This window comes from Oryctolagus cuniculus, chromosome 3, assembly GCF_051225735.1.
Source record: "Oryctolagus cuniculus isolate XC-2025 breed Fujian yellow rabbit chromosome 3, ASM5122573v1, whole genome shotgun sequence".
Classification (NCBI taxonomy): domain Eukaryota; kingdom Metazoa; phylum Chordata; class Mammalia; order Lagomorpha; family Leporidae; genus Oryctolagus; species Oryctolagus cuniculus.
Window position 1 is genome coordinate 164,884,094 of NC_142869.1, and position 23,452 is coordinate 164,907,545.

Here is a 23,452-nt window from a genome sequence, read left to right on the forward strand (position 1 = left end):
GGCGCATGGTGGCAGGTGCACCAGGGAAGACCCGAAACACTTGTAGCTGCAGCTGGTAACCACCTCCTCCCCGCCTCCTCACCCTCACCTTCCCGCTCAGGGAAGGAGGGACCCTGCCCTCCTTGCTCTGGACCCTGCCCCCAGGCCCCGCAGGAAGCTCCTGAGGACAGAAGTTCCCTTTTACCAACCCTGTGTCTTCGGCCCCTGATGATAATCCCACTTGATAAAGGGTGGCTGCAGGAAGGAGCGAGCGGGTGATGAGTGTGACGCTGTCCCTGCCCCTTCCGTGACTGGCAAGCGCATGGAAGGTGCTGTGTCCTATTAAGCACCCGGCACTTGTGACCCCCGCAGGCCAGCTGGGCGCCAGGCACTGCGCCCAGGGCTCGGGGCAGGCCCTTCCTCCCACCCCTCCTGCCCCCCGCCCTTGCACGGAGGGCTTCCTCTGAGGGTTTGCTGCCTGCCGTCTGTGTGTGTGGGTGCATTTCCGGGTCTCCAGCCCAGCCGCTCGGGGCTCTGGGTACTGAGTATTCATGGGCCCTTTCTCACTTCATCCCCAGAACAGCCCTGTGAGGTGGGCGCAGGATTAGTTGAAGAAACCCGGGCTCTGAGAATGGAGGTCCTGGGCCCAAAGCCACCCACTGCTACGTGAGGGGCCCGCATTCAAACGCAGGGGTGTGCACACCCCAGGCCTCTCGTGGGCCAGCCATGCGGGCATCTCACGCGCTCCTCACACACAGCTCGTGCCCGACGCTGGGGATGTCGTTTGTTGAAAGGGAAGATAAATGAGTGGTCCTTTCCCCTTCAACCTCCTCATCTCACAGAGTCCACTATTTCCGGAACATTCCTCATGTCATTTAGCCGCACACACCAGAAACCTGGGAATCACCTGGGCGCCTCTCCACCTTGCTCTCCACATTCGACTCAAAAACCAGTTTCGGGGGTGGGTGTTTGGCACAGCTGTTAAGATCTTGCTTGGAACTCCTGCACCCCCATGTTGAAATGCCTGGGTTCAAAACTTTACCGGCTTTACTCCCAATTACAGCCTCTTGCTAATGCAGACCCTGAGAGGCCACGGGTAATGGCTCGAGTAATTGGGTTCCAGTCACCCACACGGGAGACTTGATTGAGTTCCTGGCTCCCAGCTTTGGCCTGGCCCAGAGCTTACTTGCTCGCTCACGCACTCTCTCTCCCCTTGTCACCCAAATAAATAAAATAAGCAAAAATCAGTTTGGGAGCAGGTGCTTAGCCTAGTGGTTAAGACACCAAACTCTGGGCCCAGTGCTATGGCATAGCGGGTAAAGCCACCGCCTGCAGCGCCAGCATCCCATATGGGAGCTGGTTCAAGTCCTGGCTGCTCCACTTCCAATCCAGCTCTCTGCTATGACCTAGGAAAGCAGTGGAGGATGGCCCAAGTGCTTGGGCCCCTGCACCTGCATGGGAGACCTGGAAGAAGCTCCTGGCTCCTGGCTTCAGATTGGCCCAGCTCTAGCTGTTGCAGCCATTTGAGGAGTGAACTGGTGGATGGAAGACCTCTCTCTCTGTCTCTCTCTCTCTCTGTGTCTGCCTCTCCATAACTCTGCCTTTTAAATAAATAAATAAATCTTAAAAAAAAAAAAAAAAGACACCCAAATCCAGGGGCTGGCATTGTGATGTAGCGGGTTCACATCCCAGCTGCTCCACTTCCAATCCAGCTGCTTGTTAATGGCATGGGAAAAGCAGCAGAAGATGGCCCAGTGTTCGGTCTCCTGTCACCTATGTGCATGTGGGAGACGCAGATAAAGCTCCTGACTCCTGGCTGTGGCCTGGCCCGCATCCCAGACAGGAAGACCCGAGCTGAATTCCCGGCTGCAGCGTCCTGACAACGCACACCCTGGGAGGCAATGACTCCAGTAACTGGTCCCTGCCACCCCCAGGGGAGACCTGGGTCACATTACCAGGTCCTGGCTCTGGCCCAGCGCAGCTCTGGCCGTTGCAGGCAGTGAAAGGGGGCTTTCTCTCCATGTCTGCCTCTAAAACAATTAGGGTTTGTCCATTCTTCTCCAGCCACCTCCTCTATGACCACTGCTGGAAATCGGCCACCATCTCTAACCACAGAGGCGTCCCAGTGTGCTCTCTGCTCCTGCAGCCCCGCCTCTGTGCACCGCAGTCACACGGGCAGTTCTAGAACCGCTGTCCTCAGGGAAACCTCCAGATTCTTTAAATTTTCCTGAATGCCCTATACTCTCCAGTGCAAGTGGTTTTTGCCTTACCTTGAACACTTAAGATGGGTGCAGGGGCCCAGGCACTTCAGCCATCTTCCGCTGATTTCCCAGGCCATGCAGGGAGCTGGATCGGAAGTGGAGCTGCCCGGACTCGAACCAGTGTCCATTTGGGATGCAGGCGCTACTGGTGGGTGCTTAGCCTACCACGTCACAGCACCTGCCCCTCAGTTTAACTTCTTTTTTTTTTTTTTTTTTTTGACAGGCAGAGTGGACAGTGAGAGAGAGAGAGAGAGAGAGAGAAAGGTCTTCCTTTGCCGTTGGTTCACCCTCCAATGGCCGCCGCTGCAGCCGGCGCACCGCGCTGATCCGATGGCAGGAGCCAGGATCCAGGTGCTTTTCCTGGTCTCCCATGGGGTGCAGGGCCCAAGCACCTGGGCCATCCTCCACTGCACTCCCTGGCCATAGCAGAGAGCTGGCCTGGAAGAGGGGCAACCGGGACAGAATCCGGCGCCCCAACCGGGACTAGAACCCGGTGTGCCGGCGCCGCAAGGCGGAGGATTAGCCTATTGAGCCACGGCGCCGGCTCTCAGTTTAACTTCTAATTCCATTCTCCCACAAACTTTCTGTATTCAGTAACTGTTAACTATGAGTCATGGCTACATACATACATACATGATACAGACATGTTCTTGCTGAGAACAGCGAGTGCAGTTTCTCCTGCGGGGTCCCACAGCGCTGCTTCTGCAGAACGAACCAAGCAACGCCAATAGGAAGCCGTGCGGCCGCTCAGCCTTCTGGGAATCGTAGTCCTCGGGTTCGGCCTCTCTTTATGGCGCAGGCGTATTCAGGTTGAGGCGGCCTTGCTGTTAATGCGCATGTCCTGGAGGCGGTGTGGCCGAACTGCGCATGTCTGAAAGGCGGGGGCGAGGCCAACCCGGCTACAGGTGCGGAAGCTGGGATTCGGGGACTTCGGGAGCTTGGGGCTGCTCTCTGCGCCGCGACCAGGATGGCAGGGAGGGGAAAACTGATCGCGGTGATCGGAGACGAGGACACGGTGACTGGCTTCCTGCTGGGCGGCATCGGGGAGCTTAACAAGAACCGCCACCCTAATTTCCTGGTGGTGGAGAAGGACACGACCATCACCGAGATCGAAGACACTTTCCGGTACGGTCGCCTGAGAGGCCTGAACGGGCCCTTCTGCCGCCTGGGTGGGAGCGAAGGGGCGAGGGGCGGCCGCCCGGGGACCGAGGTGTCAGACCCCGACCCGAGGGCGGGCCTCCTCACGCCTGTCTGGAGGCCTCTGCGCCCCCCGTCCCCCGTTCCCTCTTGCGACTCGGTGGGCTTGAGGCTGTGGCCGTGACAGGTCCGCGCGCTCCCTCTCACATGACCGTGTGTCAGGAAAGAAGGGGAAGAGAGCTGGTGACGGGCACAGCCGGCTGCGAGCCTTGCAGGCGCTGGGCTGCTTTGCGCTCGGTGCGCACCCGTGGAGCCGGGCTTTCTCCTACTTCCACATCCTCTAGGGGCTCCCAGTCGACCTGGAAGGTGGGGGTTAGTGTTCCCATTTACAGGTGGTGGTACCCAAAGTCAGGGCTGCTCACACCTTGCACCTCGCGTCCTCCTCTCCTGCCCTGGGTCAGGGGCGACGGTCGCAGCTGAGCCTTTTAATCCGCAGGTGTCCTGGTGCTAGAATGGAGCTGCCCTGGTTCCTTCACCCCTTCCCTTTGCCGAGTCTCAGGAATTCTCTCACTTGTTTCCCCCTAAACAGCCCAGCCCACAGCTGCTGGCTGAAACCAGTTCTGCTGCCTGGGGTACCGTGGGGCTTTGCCCTGGGGAGGCAGCTGTCTGCGGATCACCAAGCAGTCTGGCAGGGTGACCCGGGTTGTCATGGGACAAGGAGGAATTTTACTCCAAGGAATGTCCATGTTTCCAACCAAAAAGAACCTTCGAGATCAAGTGTGGCCGAGCACAGGGTCGGGCACAGGGTGGGTGCCCAGGACGGAGCTCTTCCTGAGAAATAACACACGGGCCGTCCCGGGCCAGGGCTCCGCAGGGCCAGGGCCATCTGTGCGGAAAGTGCGAGTCTTTCGGTGCTGAGTTCCCCTTCCCACCTGTGCTTTGGCCTGGGCCAGGCACCCCGTCCTCCCTTAGCACAGACATGGCGACCTTGAGGCCCCCTGGGTCCTGTTTTTCGAAAATGTAATGGATTTGGTTTCCTCTGGACATTGAATACCTTCATGTGGTTTCCAATTCAGTTTTTAAAAGGTATACATTGAGGCCGGCGCCGCGGCTCAATGGGCTAATCCTCTGCCTTGTGGCGCCGGCACCCCGGGTTCTAGTCCCGGTCAGGGCACCAGATTCTGTCCCGGTTGCCCCTCTTCCAGGCCAGCTCTCTGCTGTGGCCCGGGAGTGCAGTGGAGGATGGCCCAAGTGCTTGGGCCCTGCACCCCATGGGAGACCAGGATAAGTACCTGGCTCCTGCCATCGGATCAGCGCGGTGTGCAGGCCGCAGCGCACAGGCCGCGGCGGCCATTGGAGGGTGAACCAACGGCAAAGGAAGACCTTTCTCTCTCTCACTGTCCACTCTGCCTGTCAAAAAAAAAAAAAAGGTGTACATTGAGGAGCCTCCTGCCACACACACACACACACCCCATCTCCCTGTCTGCTCCTGTAGACAGCCATTTAGCTTCTGCCTGATCACTCTCCTAGCTCTTCATGCAGATAGGAAGGGATGCATAGTTGCTGGCGCTGGGGCACAGCGGGTTGAGCCGCCGCCTGCAGCGCTGGCATCCCAAGTCCAGGCCGAGTGGCATCTTAACCGCTGAGCCGAATGCCCGCCCCACACGTATCCCCACCCTTCCCTGTGCAGCACCCTGAGCGCACGCGTGGACACCCTCATCTTCAGCTTTGGTTCACTCGGAAGCTCCCCAGGCAGGGGCTGTACAAGCGGGCCCTGGCTAACAGAACCCTGAGCTCTTGAGTGCAGTTGATTCTGGGTCAAGCAGGCTCCACCTTTGCCCTGGTCCTCTCTGCTCCCCGGGTCACTCCTCTTCCTCTGCAGTTCCGAGGGGGCCGCCGGGAGCTGCCCCGGACTCGCTTCTCGTCTCTCCCGGCAGGCAGTTTCTCAGCCGGGACGACGTCGGCATCATCCTCATCAACCAGTACATCGCGGAGATGGTGCGGCACGCGCTGGACGCCCACCAGCGCTCCATCCCGGCCGTGCTGGAGATCCCCTCCAAGGAGCACCCCTATGACGCCGCCAAGGACTCCATCCTGCGCAGGGCCAGGGGCATGTTCACCGCCGAAGACCTGCGCTAGGACACGCCCCGCGGAGCACGGCCCTCAGCCCCTCCCGCCCTTCCAGGCCTCTCCCCGGCTTTGTCCCCAGCCCCGCTCTGAAGGTTCAAGCCTCTGATTTCCACGTCTCCACTCCTTCCCACCCCAGGGAGAGGCTGTGTGAGGGGCATCTAGGTTGCTGGGATGCTGCTATTAAAAGCCAGGCTGGTTAGGGAACAGGAGGCCTGACCGTCTTCTCTCTCCACGACCTCTTCCCCGTGCTGTCGCCCAGTGTCGTTGTCCATGTTAAATTAAAGTAATATTCTGGCTTCTGTCCAAAAACTGGGCCTGGGTACTGGACAGGAAGTGGGGGGCGGGATGAGGCTCCTGGGGGAGATGAGATTGGCAGGGGTGGAAAATGTTCCACCAAGGACCAGGCATGGACGAGCTGGACCAGGAAGATGTGCCAGGAGGCCCTAACTCAGGCACTGGCCCTCTGGTTCAAAAAGACCAGCTGGGGGGGTGGGTACGAGGCTTGAACCCAGCCTGTGGCTCTCCCGCCTCAGTCTGCACTGGGCAGAAGGGGGCCTGAGCCGGGGGAAGTTAGCAGAAAGCACAAGAAACCTGGGAGCCGGTGATACCAGATCCTGCCCGGGGCCTGCAGCGCCAGCCGGTGTCAGGATCCCAGCACTGGGCCCGGGGCCTGCAGCGCCAGCCGGTGTCAGGATCTCAGCACTGGGCCCGGGCTCCAGGCTGCCTCAGGAGCGGGGCGTGTGAGGTCTGTGTGGGCGCAGCAGGTGGAACCCTGCCCCTGTGTGAGGTGAGGCCTGGTTGCCTGGTGACTGCCCCAGGGCGGCCACCTGCTGCCAGCCGCAGTGTGCTTGCCGTGCTCGCCCTTGGCACGGCTCCCCCACCCCCTGCCGCCATGTCTCGGCAGCTCAACATGGACACGCTGCGGCAGAACTTCTGGAAGGAGGACTATTTAAGGGAGAAGATGTTGCGCTGTGAATGGCACCGCAAGTACGGGTCGCTGGTGAAAGCCAAGCAGAAGGCTAAGGCCGCAGCCCGACTGCCCCTGAAACTGCCCACCCTGCAGCCCACGGCCCCACCCGCACCCCCTCCTGCCCCCGGAGCAGCCCCTCCCAAGGCGCCCAGCCCTGCCGCAGAGGCTCCCCTGCAGTCGGAGATGTGCCCGGTGCTGCCCGCCACCCGGGCCCTGCTGTACGAAGGCATCTCCCACGACTTCCAGGGCCGCTACCGCTACCTGAGCACGCGCAAGCTGGACTTGCCCGAAACACGCTACCTCTTCCCCATCACCACCAGCTTCACATACGGCTGGCAGCTCGGTGAGCCCTGAGCCCCGCAGGTTAGGCACCTGCCCCACAGCAGCGCCAGGTGCCAGGGAGCAGGCACATTCAGGAAGAGAAGGGAAGGTACAAGAGGGACAGGCACCATGGAGAGGTCTGGGGGCTCGGGAGAGGCCTCTGGGGCCTGAAAGCTGAGCACTGCATGACAAAGAGGAGTTGGGATTTTATTGAGAAGCCAATGGAAGGTTTTAAGCAGTGGGTGGTCCTGATTGGCTTTTTTTAAAAGAATTACCCCAACTGTTCTATAGGGAATGGCTTTTTTTTTTTTTTCCTTTAGTGAGAATTGGAGACTGGTGAGTTAGGCATCTGTGTTGAGTTATCCTGGCATGAAATGACCGTGACCTGGGCTAAGGCTTAGCAGTAGCGCTGCAATCCAGGGTACTCCGGAGGAACACTCAGTGGGACTCACTGCTGGACTGAGTGTGGGAGTAAGGAGCCGAGGGAGTCCATGGCGGTGCCCCGGTGTGGCTGGAGCTGCTGTGACAGGATAGGGCTGGCGAGGGCAGGGCTGGAGGGTGCGCTGGCTCCAGGGCTGTGCTTGGGTACCAGGGAGACAGCTGTGTGCGTCAGTCTGGCTCTCAGGAGTGAGGTCAGAGTTGAACGTACAGTCAAGAGTAGTCATTATAAGTGCTACTTAGCTCTGTGAGGTCAGGGACGTCAGCTGGGGCGCCCAGGCTGCGGGGATCCGATAGGAGGGGCGGCAGATGGAAGGCCAACCGTCTAGACCATCTAGAACCGTGTGTGTTTGCCTGAGGCTGGGAGGGGAGGAGTCTGGGGAGTGGCGAGGCTGAGATGAGTCAGTGTGTGGGGAGAGGAGTGGGCCGGCAGGGCTGCTGCATCCCTTGGCTGTCTGTGCTCCTGAATCTCAAGTGAGACTGTTCAGTCCTGGTCTGCACCTCAGGAGTGTCTGTGCAGGAGGGGAGGTGGCTGGGCTCATCACCATGGAGACTTCACCCGAAAACTTCCCGTATCTTCCCCAGCTCGTAAGGGTATGATTAAGGGAGCGACCGCTCAACAAAAGCAGACACTAGATGGCAGCTGCATGTCTCCCAGTGCGTCCCTGTGGTGGGCAGGGCCAGGTGGCCCCTCCCCCGGGAGAATGCTGAAGCTGTGGGCAGTGGTGACAGGCGGCTGATCCCGGCCTGCTACCCTGGCCGCATCCAGTGTCCACTCCTGTATCTCCTTGTAGCCCACAGTCCTCACAAGTTCTTTATTTCTCCACACAAAGTTCACACAACATGGACAGGGTTGTGGGCTGTGCAGACAGACGGGGCTCCCCTGCTCTGTCGGCCTCTTGCCCAGGAACCCATTCCTGGCCCCTGGTCTCTTCCCAGGCCCCCCAGCGAAGCAAGAACTGGTCTCCTGCAAGATGTGCCGCATCGAGTCGTTCTTCCGCAAGAACGGGGCCTTTGCTCTGCTTGACCCCCGGGACCTGGCCCTGTGACCTTGGCCCAGGCCCTGGGCTTAGGACAGAGAAGAATAACAGCCTTGTGCTGGGGAAGCCGCTGTGAGTCTGTGTCTGCTCCCCCCGGCCTGGGGCCACGTTCTGAGCCTGCTGGGACCCATGTCTTTCCTGCAGGTTGCCCTCTTGCTTTTTCCTTAACTCGCATCCCCTTAATCATTCCCTAGAGGACCCAGCAGTGACCAAAGGGGGCTGGGGACGGGGAGCGCTATTCTCCGGGTGCAGCCTCCTCAGCGCCGGGGGCCCACAGTAGTTCCTGAAAGTTCTGAGTGTTCCTAGGGAGAGAGGAACCGTCGTCCAGATACCAGTGGAAGGGACCCTCAAGCTCCCACCACCCTCCCTGACCGCCCCTCACCTGGCCCTGAGGGCCCGCAGCCTCCAGGTCCTCTCGCGGTGCACCTGTTCCAGCTGCTCCCGCAGAGCGCGCCGCCGCCCGGCCGCGTCCTCCTGCACGGTGAGAGCACTGAGCGCCATGGGGCCGGCAGGGGGCAGCACCCGGCCCTGGTGCCGACCCCCGTCAACCTCAGTGGGCGGGGCGCGCCCTCCAGAGGGACCCGCAGAGCTCGGCACCGCCCCTTTCCCGGAGGTGCTTGCCTGCGGTGGGAGCTGAGTCCGGCTGAGCGGGAGCCCCAGCGGGTGAACCCGGCAGCGGCGGTTCCTGGCGAGGCGGAGGCGTTCCAGGACCTGGGGAGGCTGCAGTGAGCCGGGCGGCCGCCCCACTCCGCGCCCCGACCCCCGCCCCGGCTCAGGACGCACCCGGAGCCGCTGCTGCTCGCGCTCCCGCCGCCGTCGCCTCCTGGCCGCGCCGTGCAGCTCCAGCAGCCGCTGCAGGGCCATTTCCTGCTGCGCTGCGCTCGCGCCCACCGACACCCCCTCGCTTCCCGCGGGTGCCAGGCGCGAGGCCTCGGGGCCGTCCTTGTGCCCCCCGAGGGCGCCTGGCAGCCTCCTCTCGTCCATCTCTTGCTCCGGCGGCGGGTCTCGCCCCGGGAGAGCCGCAGGAGGGAGTCGCTGTGGCCCGGAGCCTGCAGTGCCCGGTGCAGCCAGTGTCGTGGGTCCTGGGACCGGGAGCCGCTGCCCGGCCGGGGGTCTCGGGGACGGAAAGGGAGGGCGGGCGGTCCCCGGCTCCGCCACTGCTGGTGCTGACTGCCGTCTCTGCGCCGGCTGGGTGGCCCTACACTGGGGGCCTGGGCTCTCCCGTCCCTGGGGCTGCGGGTTCTGCTCTCCCGGGGACGCGCAGAAGCTCCTCAGATGGCCAGGAGCGTCGCCCCCCTCTCCTGAGGACGGCCCCCTTAGCGGGGCCTGGGCACTAGTTCCTCTTTGCCTTTGCCAAGTCCCTCTGCCCTCACCCCGGGAGGCCTCCCCCCTCAGACTCTGAGCAGCCTCCTCCCTCTGACTCAGGGGCAGGTCCTTCTTCACCACTTTGTCCAGGTCTGCCCCCGGCCCCTTGGGGGCATCCTGAGGCGCTAGTGGGCCCTGGGAGGGCAGGCCCGGGGGCCCTGGGGGTCCCTGCGTGAGCCTTCTCCCCTCTGGGCCCTGGGACGGTGCTGGGTGGGGCTCCCGGGTTGTGGGCTCTGCCGGGTGGCTGTCTTCTCTCTGCGACAGGTCCTGGGAAGGAAGAGCACTTGGGGCCCACGCTTGAACCCCCCAAGCCCTGGGGAGCCCAGTAACCCCGGTGACGGGTCCTTGCCTGATTCCTGAATTTGCTCAACCCAATTTATGTGGTGCAACAGGTGCCTCACTTCCTCACCACCACCCCCTCCCCAGCCACGGGAGGCAGCCCCACTGCACCCCAGCAGCCTCCTCCAGGGACCCCAACCCTGGAGGGCCCTCACCCAGGCCACTTCAACCCTTTCACCTTGAACTCTGAGTTCCCCAGCTCCCAGTCACTGCTGCTGGTGGTGGGCTTCAGCTCTTGTAAGCAACCTGAGGGAGAAAGACCCCTGTTGGGAGCCCACTGCTCCCGTCCCAGCCCCTCACACACCTTCCACCTGAGCTGGAACCCAGAACCCAGATCGAGCAGTGCCCCAGGGCTGTCTCAGCTCATCATTCCACCCGCGGTCACACAGCCTGCCACGCACCTGCTGTCAGGCGTGCACCTGCGGTCACACAGCCTGCCATGCACCTGCTGTCAGGCGTGCACCTGCGGTCACACAGCCTGCCATGCACCTGCTGTCAGGCGTGCACCCGCGGTCACACAGCCTGCCATGCACCTGCTGTCAGGTGAGCCTGTCTCCAGCAAGCCCAGTCTTCCTCTTCCTCCCAGCCACGGCTGAGCACTGCAGAGGAACCTGCATACCCTCTTCCCCAAGACCGCCAGGGAGCCGGGGCCGCCTGGTGTAGAGGGCCACCCCGCTTCGTCCTGGCATACCCCTTCAGGCCCATAGAAGAAACACACTGTATATGCCTTGCTTTGTGCTGTTATAAAGGAGCATCTTCCTTATCCAGTTGCTTCTGACAGTAAAACCATGAACTGTGGGGCTGAGCCTGGCCTACAAGCTGCAAAGCTTCATAATCAACAGACAAAAAATCTAAAAAGTGCGAGGCCCCATGGCCGCTCCCTGCAGCCTGTGGAGGAAGGCAGGCTGTGCTGCATCGACAAAGCACAGAGCAGGGACCTGGGTTCCTAAGGCCCTAGACTGGGATCTGTCACAGTTGCGTCTCATTCTCTCATGCAATACAGAAATGTGTGGCTTTCACAGCTCATCAAATGGGTATGCTCTCTCTGAAAAATCTCAGGACCAGCGCTGTGGCATAGCGAGATAAGCCACTGCCTACCATGCTGGCATCCCATATGGGCACTGGTTCAAGTCCTGGCTGTTCCACTTCTGATCCGGCTCTCTGCTATGGTCTGGGATAGCAGAAGATGGCCCAAGTGCTTGGGCCCCTGCACCTGCATGGGAGACCCGGAAGAAGCTCCTGGCTTCAGTTCAGCCTGGCCCAGCCATTTGGGGAGTGAACCAGCAGGGGGAAGATCTCGACTCTCCCTCTCTCTGTAATTGTCTTTCAATTAAATAAATAAATCTTTAAAAAAAAAAAAAAAGCTTTTGGAAGAAATTTTTGGACAAATGAATCTTAAAAGACTCACTAGCCATTAGGAATTTCATGCTGAACCGTGACCACAACCCCGCAGCCCTGGTCTGATGTCTTACTAGAGAATGAATTTCTCTGGTAATAAGGTTATCATTGATATTTGAGTTCCCAAGTGACAGAATACTTGTGAAAACCTTTCTGTCCATCAAGAAGCAATGCATGACGGAAGAACTAAGAACGGATGGCTTTGGTAGATGTGTGATGTATTATTTAACAAACGATGTGGGAGTCTCTTTCATGTAACTTAATAGGCGAAGCATCACAGCCTCCTTGCCACAGAGAGCTAACCGCCTGTCTGGCCTTGCTCTCCCGCTAGGCTGCGATCGCAAAGATGGTGACCAAGTCTCGTTTGCTCTCTGTAGATGCCCAGTGCCCGGCTAGAGGGTGGCAGCCTAGTGGTCTAGACTTGCTCTCCATGCCCCCCTCCCCAGCAGCCAGCACCGGCCCTTCTCGGTGCTCTCCCCCGAGCCCCAGTTTAGCCTCAGCATCGGTGGACATGGTGGACGCGGTGGACATGGTGCCTGAGACAGGACCAGTCAGGTAAAATCAAACCTGCTTTGGTCGGCACCGCAGCTCACTAGGCTAATCCTCCGCCTGCGGCGCCGGCACCCCGGGTTCTAGTCCCAGTTGCTCCTCTTCCAGTCTAGCTCTCTGCTGTGGCCCGGAAAGGCAGTGGAGGATGGCCCAAGTGCTTGGGCCCTGCACCCACATGGGAGACCAGGAGAAGCACCTGGCTCCTGGCTTCAGATCGGTGCAGTGCGCTGGCCGTGGTGGCCATTTGGGGGGGGGGGGTGAACCAATGGAAAAGGAAGACCTTTCTCTCTGTCTCTCACTGTCTAACTCTGCTTGCAAAAAAAAAAAAAAAACAAACAACAAAACAAACAACAAAACAACAACAACAACAAAAAAAACAACTGCCTTGCCATCCCTGGATACCTGGGCACCCACTGAGGGTGAAGACTTCCCACCTCCTCCCAGTCTAGTCTCACTCCTCAGCCCTGGGGCTCTCCTGGCTGCCCATCCCCACCTGCCAATGTACCAGGCGTGGCTTCTGCAGGTTCTCCGGGGCTCTGGCACCTGGGGTCTGCATCACTCCTCACTGGACCCAGGGCTGGGGCTGTGGCTGCATCTGCCGCCTGCCCCCTGCAGGAGTTCGAGGCTGCACCTCTGTGGCTCTGTGGGCTTTGGGATGAGAAGGGAGTCCACCCCCCTGTGGGCTTCTGAGCCTCCCCACCCCAATGGCCAGGGTGGCCTTCCCCAGCCCCGCTGCTGGACCCCAGGAGCTGGAAGTCAAGGTTATTGTGTCCAGGGACTGGGGGGGTGGGCAATATGGGTGCAGCTGAGCTGAGAGCCCAGGAGGACCCAGGAGCTGCATGGGACTAGAAGGACCCAGGGCGAAGGGCCCAGTTCTTGGCCACTTGGTGTGGCTGCATGGGGAGTGCCAGGGATCCAGGAGAAAGACTCACCCTTCTGGGAGCTGATGGTTCTGGCTCATGGAGTTCCCGGCCTGGGGCAAGAGGTGCAGGGTTGTGGGGGAGCCCTGACCCACAGGGCAGCTTCCCCAAGTGTGGCCGGCACCTCTCAGATGGGCCCCTGGGATCCCTGTCTTCTGGTGCCCAGGCCCTCGTGTGACCTCTTCCCTCTCTCCTCCATACCAGGGAGCTTGGGAATGACCCCTCCTGGCCACATGAGTCCTGCTCAGGGATGTTGGCTGGACCCTGGCTTCGTGGTCACCACTAACACCCCCTCCTGGTACAGCGGAGGACGCCTCCGCCCAAGAAGGTGACCAACCTGCCCAAAGGGACCTGGACAGTCCGTGGTTGAGCTGGGGCTGGCGTGCACTTTCTTCTCCCAGCTCTGTCCTGGGCCCAGGCACCACGCACCCCTCCTGGAGGGGGAGCCCAGCTCTAGCCCTTGGAGGGAGGGCCCGAGGCGGAGGCTGCGCTAGGTCACAGTCTTAGGTCACCAATGACCTCTGCCTCTGGGACCCTCCCTCCAGTTGCTGTCACCCCTACCTACAACCGCACCCGTTGCCGCATGATGCGCCTGCTCACCAGCCGCTCCGCGTCCCCACCGCGGGCCTGGCTCCATGCACGCTGGGCCTGGTTCCTCAGATTGCAGAACTTTGCTGGACGAGGCCAGAAGAGGCCCAGCCCTGCCCCAGTCAGCAGCTCCAAGTCCCACAGGAGCTGCAGGAAGAGGGGGCACCAAGGCAGGATGAGGCACCCCCATACCCCACCACCACACACCCCAAGCAGCCTCTACCTGCTCCTGGGCCCGCCGGCTCCACTCCATCTGCAGCAGCACGGTGGGCAGCTCCAGCCCTGAGTGGCAGCCCTGGAGGAGGGGGGAGGGGGACTCAGACCCCCACTGTCCCCCTCTGAGGAGGTGCCCTGCCTCCCCAACTTGCCGAAGTGCAGCCAAGAGCTGGCCCAGGCCCAAGGGGCGCTGGAAGAGGTGCTGGTACAGAGCCAAGGCCTGCCGGGGGCTGCAGGAGAGCCCGAGCCCCCTGCGAGGGGCAGCCTGCGCCATGGGCAAGCGGCTGGGGCAGCCGGCTCCTCTGTCCTCTGTGCCCTCCCTCTGCTCTGGAGAGAGGCGGGAGCTGCAGAAGAGGCCTGCGTCTCTCAACAATGCAGGCCCTGACACCGGACACCTGAGCCCGGCCTCCCAGGGACTCTGCCTTCCTTTCTTCTAATGATGAGATCTAATGATGGGGGGGGGGGGGAGCCCTCATCCCAAACAGAGCGGCAACTGGAGTGCCAATTGCTCTGCCTCTGATCCAGCTCCCTGCTAATGCACCTGGGAAAGCAGTAGAAGATGAGTCAAGTGCTTGGGCCCCCAGCACCAGTGTGGGAGATCCGGAAGAAGCTCCTGGCTCCTGGCTCCGGACTGACCCAGTCCTGGTTGTTCTGGCCATTTGGGGAGTGAACCAGAGAGTGAAAGATCTCTCTCTCTGTAACTCTTTCAAATATATATATATATATATATAAAAAGTGAGTGTGAGCAGTGGGAGACCCCACGGTGGGGAGCCCGGCCCACACAGGTCTCCTCCACGCTGTCCACCTGCTCTGTGCTGGCCACAGGCCACTCCATCGAGTCCTCCCCACACTCCAGGTACGTGTTACCATCACCCCCATTTCTCAGATGAGGAAAGCATCTGTGTAAGTCGTAACGAGGGAGGGGCGCATCGTGGAGCTGGTTCAGGGGGCTCCCTGGCAGCTCTGCCTGCCGGCAGCCTTGTCACCACTCCGTGAGGGGATGAGCAAGCCGTCCTTCCTGGGCCCCGAGCAAGGACAGCCAGGCTAGGTGGAGTGCTCTCGCTGGGGCTCGGCCAGTGTGCTCCCTGGAGCACGGAGCCTCCACTCCCTATCGGGATACGAGGGACTGGCAACGAGAATGGAGCACCCCTGATCCCCCAGACACCAAGGTCACAGAGCTGGGACCTGGCAGAGACCTCAAATTCGGGACTTGTTCTGTTTCAAGCCTGCGTTCTCTCCGCTACAAAGATGTTTCCCCAAGCTGCGCGTGCACCGCCCCCACATCCTTCCAGGCCAGGTGTGGTTGTGAAAGCTGCGCAGGTCCATCTGGGTATCCGAGGGGCACGTGAGTGCACGCCCACGTGTCTGTATTTCATCACGGTCTGTTGTCCCCCTGCCCCAGACCTGGGGTTCCTGTGTCACTGCCTTAGAAAGATCCAGGAGCCAGCGCACTCGAGGCTACCAAACCAAGAGGAACGGGGGGGGGGGGGGCAGGGGTGGACTGAGCCCCTTCTGTGGCTCCTCAGCTCTTACTGGCTCCCATAGGGATCCCCAGAGGGTCCCGACGGTGGCCGGGGGGCGTGCCTGCTACACAGACTGAGCACAGGGCAGGGACCAGGCCACCTGGGGCTTCCTGTCATGGGAGGTTTCCCAGAAGGCACCAGGGAGCGGCCAGTGGAGGCAGCCCAGGGATGCAGACTCAGGAGTAAGGAAGTCCTCGGAGCCCACGGACAACTGAAGTAACACCTTGACAGGAGGGACTCCATTTTGGAGCACCTGACACTCCATCTTGAGAACGCGCCCCCCGCCCCCAGCATGAGACTCTGGTCTGAAACTATGATCTAAAACACTCAGACAATAGCCGTCCCCTACGTCACACTTGGCAAAGCATAGAAACCTTCTAGCATGTTTGCTTCAAGCTTAAAAACGGATAGGCTGCACCAGGTTAATGATAAGATTGTAATTTGTCTATGTCCTACATATGATTCAGGCCCATACCTGGATTCATGTCACAATTATAATTGGAAGTGTTAAGACTGTAACTGGTATTGCCAAGATTAGAATTGGTATTAGTTTCACATAAGCTTTAGGTTAGCTTGACCCCAGAAACCATGAATTCCCCTCCCGATTTTGTGGGTTTTGCCCTTATAAACCCTCTTGCTTTGGGCTTCGGGGTTGAGAGCTCTTTGGGGCAATAAAGGACCGTCAAATTGTATCAATGCGTGGTGCTCCTCTGTTGGCATTCGCTCAGGTGCAACACAACCAGGACGAGGCCCATGTTCCCCACGGCTGCCACCCCCGCACCAGGAGGAAGCACACGCACACACAGGAAGCATTAGGGCAGGTCCAGAGTTTACTGCTTCTGACTCAACATGGCGGGCACAGGGCGCCGTCCCTGCAGCTCTGGCCAGGTGGGTGCTGCTGACCAAGAGGAGACTTCTGGCCTGATGTTCTAGCTCAGGTGTCTGCTAGGGCTCCCCGCTAGGGGTGGGCACAGCGTGGGGTGCCTGCTCTCCTGTGAGCAGCACTGGCGGGCAGGCCTCGGGTGGGATACAGTGGGCCTCGTGCTCCACCAGGCCTGCGGGGCACTGGCAGCCCGGGACACAGGGCCTCACGCAGTGGGCGGCCAGCTCCCCCAGAGGGATGTGCCTGTTGAAGCAGGTGCGGGGACAGGGCGGGCCACACTCGTCAAACACGAAGCCCCGGTCCAGCGGACAGCCCAGCACTGCAGGCAGAGTGGAAGGTGGGTCAGGGGCTCACGCCTTGTGGATTTCCCTGCACCCACTGGCCCCGGGGGGGCGCGGATCATCACCCCTCACCGCAGAGCGTGGGACCCCGCCAGGCAGGTGCCACCCCTGCCTGGCGACAGTGGCTGGCGTAGGCTTCTAGGACGTCACAGAGGCAGGCGTCGGCTGAGGGGCCCGGGCCACAGGCACACAGGTCATACACGCAGGCGGCAAAGAACGGCTCCGGGGGCACCGCCGCGTGGCAGCCGCTGAATGGGGAGGACTTGAGCACCCCACAGCGGGCGTTGGCCTCACGCCTGGCACGGTAGCCTGCTGCGCGGCACGGATCCACCTCCCGGCCTGCAGAACAGGGCCGGCCAGGCCCCGGCCCCTCGGGGACCTAGGGAGGGAGAGTGATGCGCATGCGCACTTGGCAGCTGCTGCTTTTCGAGAGCCGGAAAGCCCAGCCAGGGCTCCCCCCACCCCGTTTTCCACACAGTCGGCTGCTCCAGCCCCCACCCCCACCCCTGCAGCTCACCTGCCAGCTATTCCCAAACGCAGCCTCGGTGGGCAGGAGCAGCCCCTCGGGGCCCTGCAGCTCATCCTGGGCCAGGCCATTGAAGTTCCCACAGAGCCCACAGGTGTGGCCCCGGTAGGAGCTTGGCACGCTCACCTCCACCTGAGACTTCCCATCCCACAGCACCTGCGCACAGAGGCCCGGAACTGGGGAGTGGGGAAGGTGAGGGACCCCAGGGAGGCCTGAGCTGCAGGGGAGGGCGTAGAGGTGGAGGCTGCCCACGGGGAGGTGGGGGTGGGGGGGATGCTACTCCAGTCAAGGCCAATGTGGGTGGCAGGTGTTGTGTGACCCTGGGCAATCATGGAAGCCGGGAACAGGTGCCCGCAGACCTCGCCCGCATCCCTCAGGGTGCCGGGGGTGGGGTGGGGGTGGGGGGAAGGGGAAGTAGCCCACTTTCGGGAGCCACTGTCTCATGGACCCCAGGTGTAGACAAGCCTCACTTCCTGACTTCAGGGCAGGTTCCTCCCCACCCCCACCTTCCCAGCCCCCCCCTCCCCCCAGCCCCTGGAGTTGTGGAGAGGAATCTGAGACCACCTGGGGGACCTCCCGGAACCCCCTCCCTCCCCGACAGTTCCTTCTCCCACATCACAGATGGGAATACTGAGGCCAGAGACGGTAGCTAGGAGCCCTGGAGCCAAGATCAGAAACCGGATGGACACACCAAGGCTGCCCCTGAGGTCTACAGCCTGTCTCCTTTTTTGGGAAACCTGAGGGCTCGGTTGACGAGGGAGGCGCCTGGCACCCTCTACAGCCACTCCCCCTCCCACCCCGCCGTGGCCCTGGGCGCCGCACCTTGAGCCCGGGCTGGGCGTGCAGCATCACGGTGCGGCCCCGCAGCTCCACGTACAGCAGCGGCTCCTGCAGGAAGGGCAAGGCCACCGCGCGCCCGTCCACCTGGCGAAGAAGGGAGGTGGGAAGGGGAGGGGCGCCGGCCTCGCAGACGGGCGGGCAGTGGGCGCCCCGCCCTTGCCCCGCCCAGCCGCTCCGCTCACCGTGACCGCTCCGCCCTGCAGCAGCCTCACGGCCGCACCTCCCAGCAGCACCGCCACCTCCTGCGTCCAAGCCACGCCGCTCCGGCCCCGGTCGTCGTTGGTCACGTGCACGCTGTGGGAGCCCCCGGGGGCCAGTGGTCAGGTGGGCCAGGTGTAGGGCTGGGGGAGGAGGGGGAGGGGGAGGGGCCGCGCACCTGAAGTCGCCGCCGCGGCAGTCCTTGGCCAGCACGTAGCTGCAGCTGCCCTGGAAGTGCAGCAGGCGGCCGTCGAAGGTGCGGTAGTGCGGGTCTCCGAAGGCCATGCAGGAAGCGGGCCGCGGCAGGCAACGCGGGCAGCAGCTGCCGGGTCTCAGGGCGGGGGCCTCGTCCTGGCCTCAGCCCCGGACACCGTCAGACACCGGGCGCTCGCCGCCAGGCCCCTCGCAAACCCTCGTGCAGGACTGAGCATCGCCGGGGGCGGGGGTCGGGGGTCGGGGGTCGGGGGTCGGGGTCCGGGTGGCTGTGGGGGGTTTCCCCATGGCTCGCGCGTCTCCCAGGCTCAGGACACCACCTGGTGGCCCCGTCGGGAACAGCACTGGGCCCAGGGTCCCTCTCTCCCACACCACGTAGCTCTGCCCCACCCCCACGGCCTTAGACACTCACGGGGCCACACGACAGTGGCCGGCAGCGCTGGCTCTGGCAGCGCACGGTGCCGGCCACGCAGGAGCAGCTGGTGCAGGCGTCCGCGGCCCAGCGCTCCCCGGAGGCCACCTGGAGGCCCTGGTACATGCAGGACTGGGGCGGGGCTGAAGGGACAGGGGACAGAGTCAGCGGCCTCGCCGCCCCCGCCCCCTCAGGCCTTTGCTACCCTTCGGGCCTTGCACCTTGGCATCGCTCACAGCAGCTGCCGGCCTCCAGCACTTTGGTCCAGCCGGGGGGACAGGAGAGGGCCTGGCACTCCTCCAGGTGGCACTCCACATGGCCCCGCTGGGACAGACACCAAAGCCTTAGGGATTTCCTGCAGGGCCTACAGTCCGTGGCCTCACAGCCCTTTCTGTCTGCCCCCATGACCCCACATCACCTTTCAAGCAGACAGTCTTCCACCCTCAGCTCCCTGTCCCGGCTTGGGGATGCCTTGGCCCCTCAAACACCGCCTTCCCACCCCCATAATTGCAGGTGCAAAAAAGGGAGGTCTCCTTCCTTAATCTACCCATGAGTTCCCCCACTCTCCCCGGCCCCCGGCTCACCTGGCAGGTGCAGGTGACGCAGGCGTGGCTGGGGTCCCGCCAGCTCTCTCCATCTGCCACCCTCCGGGTACCAGCCTCCACCACGCAGTCTAAGCCAGGACAAGAGGGCGGGGCAGGTGCCATGCCCTGCCCCGTCCTGGCTCCCTGAGCTCACCCTGGGCGCCCCAGCAGGGAGGCACGCCTCCCAGTCCACCAGTGTCCTGTCAACCATCCTGGAGAAACCCACTAGGAGCCTGGCCTTGGACTCATGCTCAGGGTGTCCCTAGGGTCCTGGGAGCCTGAGGAGCCGGAGTTGGAACCTCCCTGGGCCAGGTCCATGGTGTGAGGCCATAGTGATGGACCTGGAGCCCTGGGCCCCCCCGCCATGAGCCTCATGCCCGGCCTTGAGAACCGCGGCTTTTCCTGCCTGCCATCCTCACTCCAGCCCAACACAGAGGCCCTGTGAAAGAATCAAACCCGCATTCTGAGTGGCAATCTCAGGCTGCCCACTTGGGCCGTGAGTGCCAGCCACCACCACCCCCCGCCTCCCTCCTGGGCTCTCTGAGGGTGCAAGCTGAGGCCAGGCACTTACCCTGGCACATGGGACAGCAGCTCCCCGGGGGGGTGTGGCGCTCCAACAGGGGACAGCTGAGCTCAGGACAGACCCGGCGCATGCAGAGCCACGTCAGGTCCTGAGACAGAGACAGGAGACAGCGGGGGCCAGCGGGGGCCAGTGTCGCGGTAAGTGCAGAACCCTCAGCCCCCCCACCCCCACAGAAGACAGAGTGCCCAGGGCAGGAGGCTCACCCGGCATTGGCAGGTATAGCAAGGGTCTGGGGGGGTCAGCTCAGACCCGAGCAGCCCTTCTGTGCAGTTACTCAGCGCCTCTGTGAAGACGGAAACCCAGTGTGGGCGGGGATGGGGCAGCACGGGCCAGCATTTGCCTACGACACTGGCATCCCATATGGGCGCCAGTTCGAGTCCCAGCTGCTCCACTTCCGATCCAGCTCCCTGCTGTGACCTCCACTGCTTTTGCCGTGGAAGACAGTCCAAGTGCTTGGGACCCTGCACCCGCCCGGGGGACCCAGAACAAGCTCGTGGCTCCTGGCTTCGGATTGGCTCAGCCCTAGCCATGATGGTCATCTGGGGAGTGAAGCAGGGGATGGAAGACATCTCTCTCTCTCTCTGAAACTCTGATTTTCAAAAAACAAACCAACCAATACTGCTGCCGCCAATGTTAGATACCTGCAGGGACAGCATTACAGCCAGGAAACCAAACCGCAGAGGTTATCTTCCAATGTTTGAAATGCAGCATACCTGCTTGTTTACTTTCCCGATCTTAATAAATATTTACTCTTAAAGGTAAATAAATAAAGCTCTGTCCACCCCTGCAGTCTGCGCGCCTCGCACCCCGCCCTCCAAGGAGCCTGCAGCTCAGCCCACTGCCGTCCTGCAGCGCCACCTGCTGGGGAAGTTGCCCCACAGCAGCGCCCAGCTTCCGAGAGCCAAGGGGTCCCGGGCTGCGTTCCCAGCTGTGCAGGGGGCTTCCTGAACAGCCCACTGGAGAAGGGCCGGGGAGCAGAGCCCTACACTTGTAGCTTACATAAGCCCATGTCCCGGGACTCACGGGCACACGTAGGGCAGCAGTCCTGGGGCCCAGGGGGCAGGAGCTGGCTGGGGGGGCAGCCCACCAGGCTGGGACACTGCTGCCGGTGACAGCGAAGGCTGGGAGGCCCCTCAGGCTGCGGCTACAACCAGAATGAGGAGACAGGGTGGGTCCCAGGCCGTGAAAGCCCAGCACCGGAGCCAGACCCTCATATGACTTTTGACCCTCCTGCACTCACTGCCGCCCTCCTCCCCCAACTCGTGACCTATGACGTCATTCGCCTGCTCCCCACCCTTCCATGGTTCTCTACGGCTGAACTGACTGTTCTCACCCCGCACACACACCCCACCACACTCCAGCCAGGAAGACCCCCACCCCGGCCTCTGCCACACTGGCAAACAATGGCCGGAGTCTGCACCCAGCGCCCTGCCAGAGCTGCCCGCCCCTCGGCTCCGCGCTCACCCTACCTCACAGCCGCACACTTCACAGGGGTCCACCCCAGGCTGGAAGCTCTCCCCAGGCTCATACTTCCGGCCCTCGTGCTCACAGCCTGGAGAGGGGAGGGGGGAGGGGGGAGCAGAGAGGGACCGGGGAGGCTTCAGGCCAAGGCAATGCCAAGGGGCAGGGTCCTGGCCCCCAGGCTCTCCCACCCCAGGGCCCGCGCAGTGTCCTGGAACCCGGCCGCTCCGCCACACAGAGGGGCTGACCCACATGCCTCTGCCCTCACTGTCCCCCGCCCCTCCCCCCAGCTTCCAGTACCGGGGCACTGAGGGCAGCAGTCCCCGGGCCCCTGCTGGGGCTGGGCGCAGGAGCTGACACACTGGACACGGGCGCAGGTGACGATGCCTTGGTGACACGTGCAGGTGGAGCAGGGGCTGTCCGGGGGCACCCAGCTACTGCCTTCAGGGTGCTCCTCCCCCTGAACCACGCAGCCTGTGGACCCAGGTGGGCAGGGACAAGCTTGGAGGCTGAGACCCGGATGTCCGCTCCTGCCCCCGCCCCGCCCCCCCCCCCCATACCGCAGGTAGTGAGCAGGACAGGTAGCACCAGGAAGGGGCAGAACTCCTATCTGAGCTGGAGGGGTCGGGACACCTGGGTTCTAGTCTGGTGCCCCAATTGCTTGCTTGCTAGACCCAGCTCCAGGCAGCAGCTCTGTTGCAACCTAGCACCGGCAACAGTAACTCGCATACAGCAGGTGCGCGATAAGTGTACAGGGAGCCAATGAACGGCTGCAGCACTAACCCTACGCCCCAGTCACTCATGTCTGCCAAGCCTGTCTCGTGTGCTAAATGGGGATTTCATCTGTCCTGCCCACCCCACTGTGGCTGAAAATGACTCCATGCTGGGCAGGCTAAGAAAGCCTCATGGTGTGGGTTTTGACTCGGCTTCCTGCGAGCTGAGTGGCCACAGGCTAGGTAGGGTGAGGGCCAGGGCTGGAGGTGTGGGAGGGAGCCAGGGGGCCAGCAAACCTCTACAGCGAGGGCAGCAGCTCCCCGGCTCCGTGACGTGGTGCGGGCACGGCAGAGGCGGGCACTGCAGCCACACACAGCTGACCCGGGCGGCCTGCGGTGGGTGCAGAGTCGGACACTTGCCCCTGGGTCGGGAACCCCGCTCCCCGCCCCCACGTCCTGTCCTGCCTCACCTGGCACCGGCACCGCTCACAGCTGCCTGCAGGCCCCTGGAATTCCTCCCCGTCCTGGTACTCCCGGCCCTGGGAGAGGCAGCCTGTGGGGGATGCACTTTCTGAGTGGGGGTGGGAGGGGTGGGGGCCATGCCTGGCAGAGAGAAGCAGGGGAGGGGCAAGAATCAGGGAAGGAAAAGGGGGGGCGGGGCAGGTGGGAGGCCGCTCACTGTGGCAAACGGGGCAGAAGCAGGGTCCTGGAGACGGGTGGGGGCAGACAGCGGGGGGGCACGGCTTCTTCTGGCAGCGCATAGAACCGTCCTGAGGGAGAGAGGCCACACTGCCACTTCTGATGCCCCCGTGGCTCCCTCACTGCCCCCATGGTGGAAAACCCAACTGAGCCTGCCGGGGCTGGACACCCCGCCCTCATCCCTGGCCCCAGAGGGGAGCCTGGAACCCAACGCTGTCCATGAGATGTCACCCCTTTGCAACCTGGGGGAGGGGACAAGCCCTTCCCGGCCAGAGAGTGGGATCGTGGGATGAAAGGTTACCAAGTGCCCAACAGGGACGCTGACCTGGCAGGTGCAGAGGGAGCAGGTGGGGTCGAGTGGGTCAGGAAGGGTCTCTCCCAGGGCAGCAGTGACCCCGTGGTAGTGGCACCCTGGCAAAGTGGGGGTGCAATGGAAGGGCTGCCATTGGCACACACACACTCCATGTTGCACACACACACATGCACACGTCCATGTACACATAAAGTGCACAGAGAGGTCTGGGGAAAAGTCTAGGGGCTGAGTGTGTGGGCCGATCTCAGAAGAGAGCCCATGAGCATGAGAGGCCAGGCCCCAGGGTCCCCAAAAGGGGGAGAACGGGCAGGTGCAGCCCTACCCTGGCAGGTCGGGCAGCAGTGCCCTGGTGGCGTGAGCGGGTGGCTGCAGCCCACGGGCTCACAGGGCCGGCGGCGGCAGCTGACGAAGCCTCCGAGGCAGGAACACAGGTTGCAGGGCTCTCGGGGATCCGAGAAGTCCTGGCCGCTCAGGTAGGACACCCCCAGGTACTCACAGCCTTTGGGAGAAGA

General features: G+C 62.4%; 3 protein-coding genes across 5 annotated transcripts in view; 2 read left to right on the plus strand and 1 right to left on the minus strand.

Moving 5' to 3' along the window:
• Positions 1–3,017: 3,017 nt before the first annotated feature.
• ATP6V1F (ATPase H+ transporting V1 subunit F) lies at positions 3,018–5,816 on the plus strand. Of its 2 annotated transcripts, none has more exons than XM_089328565.1 (2): positions 3,018–3,145; positions 5,315–5,816. In XM_089328565.1, exons 1-2 carry the CDS (start codon positions 3,108–3,110, stop codon positions 5,514–5,516), a joined length of 240 nt encoding a protein of 79 aa, XP_089184691.1. In that variant the 5' UTR covers positions 3,018–3,107; the 3' UTR covers positions 5,517–5,816. The 2 variants fall into 2 exon arrangements, with proteins under 2 accessions (XP_089184691.1, XP_002712104.1); XM_002712058.6 differs by having other exon boundaries at positions 3,127–3,365.
• Positions 5,817–5,939: 123 nt separating this feature from the next.
• On the plus strand, positions 5,940–8,342 carry SPMIP1 (sperm microtubule inner protein 1). Its single transcript, XM_002712055.6, has 2 exons — positions 5,940–6,820; positions 8,176–8,342. The coding sequence occupies exons 1-2, from the start codon at positions 6,400–6,402 to the stop codon at positions 8,283–8,285; spliced, it is 531 nt and encodes a 176-aa protein (XP_002712101.3). The 5' UTR covers positions 5,940–6,399; the 3' UTR covers positions 8,286–8,342.
• The window catches only part of KCP (kielin cysteine rich BMP regulator), a 30,436-nt gene continuing 15,013 nt past the window's right edge, over positions 8,030–23,452 (minus strand). The window contains exons 24-47 of one of the 2 annotated variants that reach the window (XM_089328554.1): positions 23,263–23,439; positions 22,953–23,038; positions 22,608–22,698; positions 22,399–22,481; positions 22,226–22,319; positions 21,516–21,689; positions 21,224–21,306; positions 20,778–20,898; positions 19,958–20,037; positions 19,743–19,842; positions 19,172–19,260; positions 18,809–18,911; positions 18,588–18,730; positions 18,141–18,313; positions 17,947–18,058; positions 17,747–17,848; positions 16,916–17,080; positions 13,448–13,582; positions 12,860–12,900; positions 12,421–12,575; positions 10,159–10,226; positions 9,060–9,908; positions 8,659–8,987; positions 8,030–8,578 (exon numbers count right to left, since the gene is read on the minus strand). In XM_089328554.1, coding sequence (XP_089184680.1) covers positions 8,512–8,578; positions 8,659–8,987; positions 9,060–9,908; positions 10,159–10,226; positions 12,421–12,575; positions 12,860–12,900; positions 13,448–13,582; positions 16,916–17,080; positions 17,747–17,848; positions 17,947–18,058; positions 18,141–18,313; positions 18,588–18,730; positions 18,809–18,911; positions 19,172–19,260; positions 19,743–19,842; positions 19,958–20,037; positions 20,778–20,898; positions 21,224–21,306; positions 21,516–21,689; positions 22,226–22,319; positions 22,399–22,481; positions 22,608–22,698; positions 22,953–23,038; positions 23,263–23,439 — 3,620 coding nt within the window. In that variant the 3' untranslated portion in view covers positions 8,030–8,511. Of the gene's footprint in view, positions 8,579–8,658; positions 8,988–9,059; positions 9,909–10,158; positions 10,227–12,420; positions 12,576–12,859; positions 12,901–13,447; positions 13,583–15,986; positions 16,377–16,470; positions 16,778–16,915; positions 17,081–17,746; positions 17,849–17,946; positions 18,059–18,140; positions 18,314–18,587; positions 18,731–18,808; positions 18,912–19,171; positions 19,261–19,742; positions 19,843–19,957; positions 20,038–20,777; positions 20,899–21,223; positions 21,307–21,515; positions 21,690–22,225; positions 22,320–22,398; positions 22,482–22,607; positions 22,699–22,952; positions 23,039–23,262; positions 23,440–23,452 lie in introns of those variants that run through there. The other variant, XM_070071298.2, reaches the window with a different exon arrangement.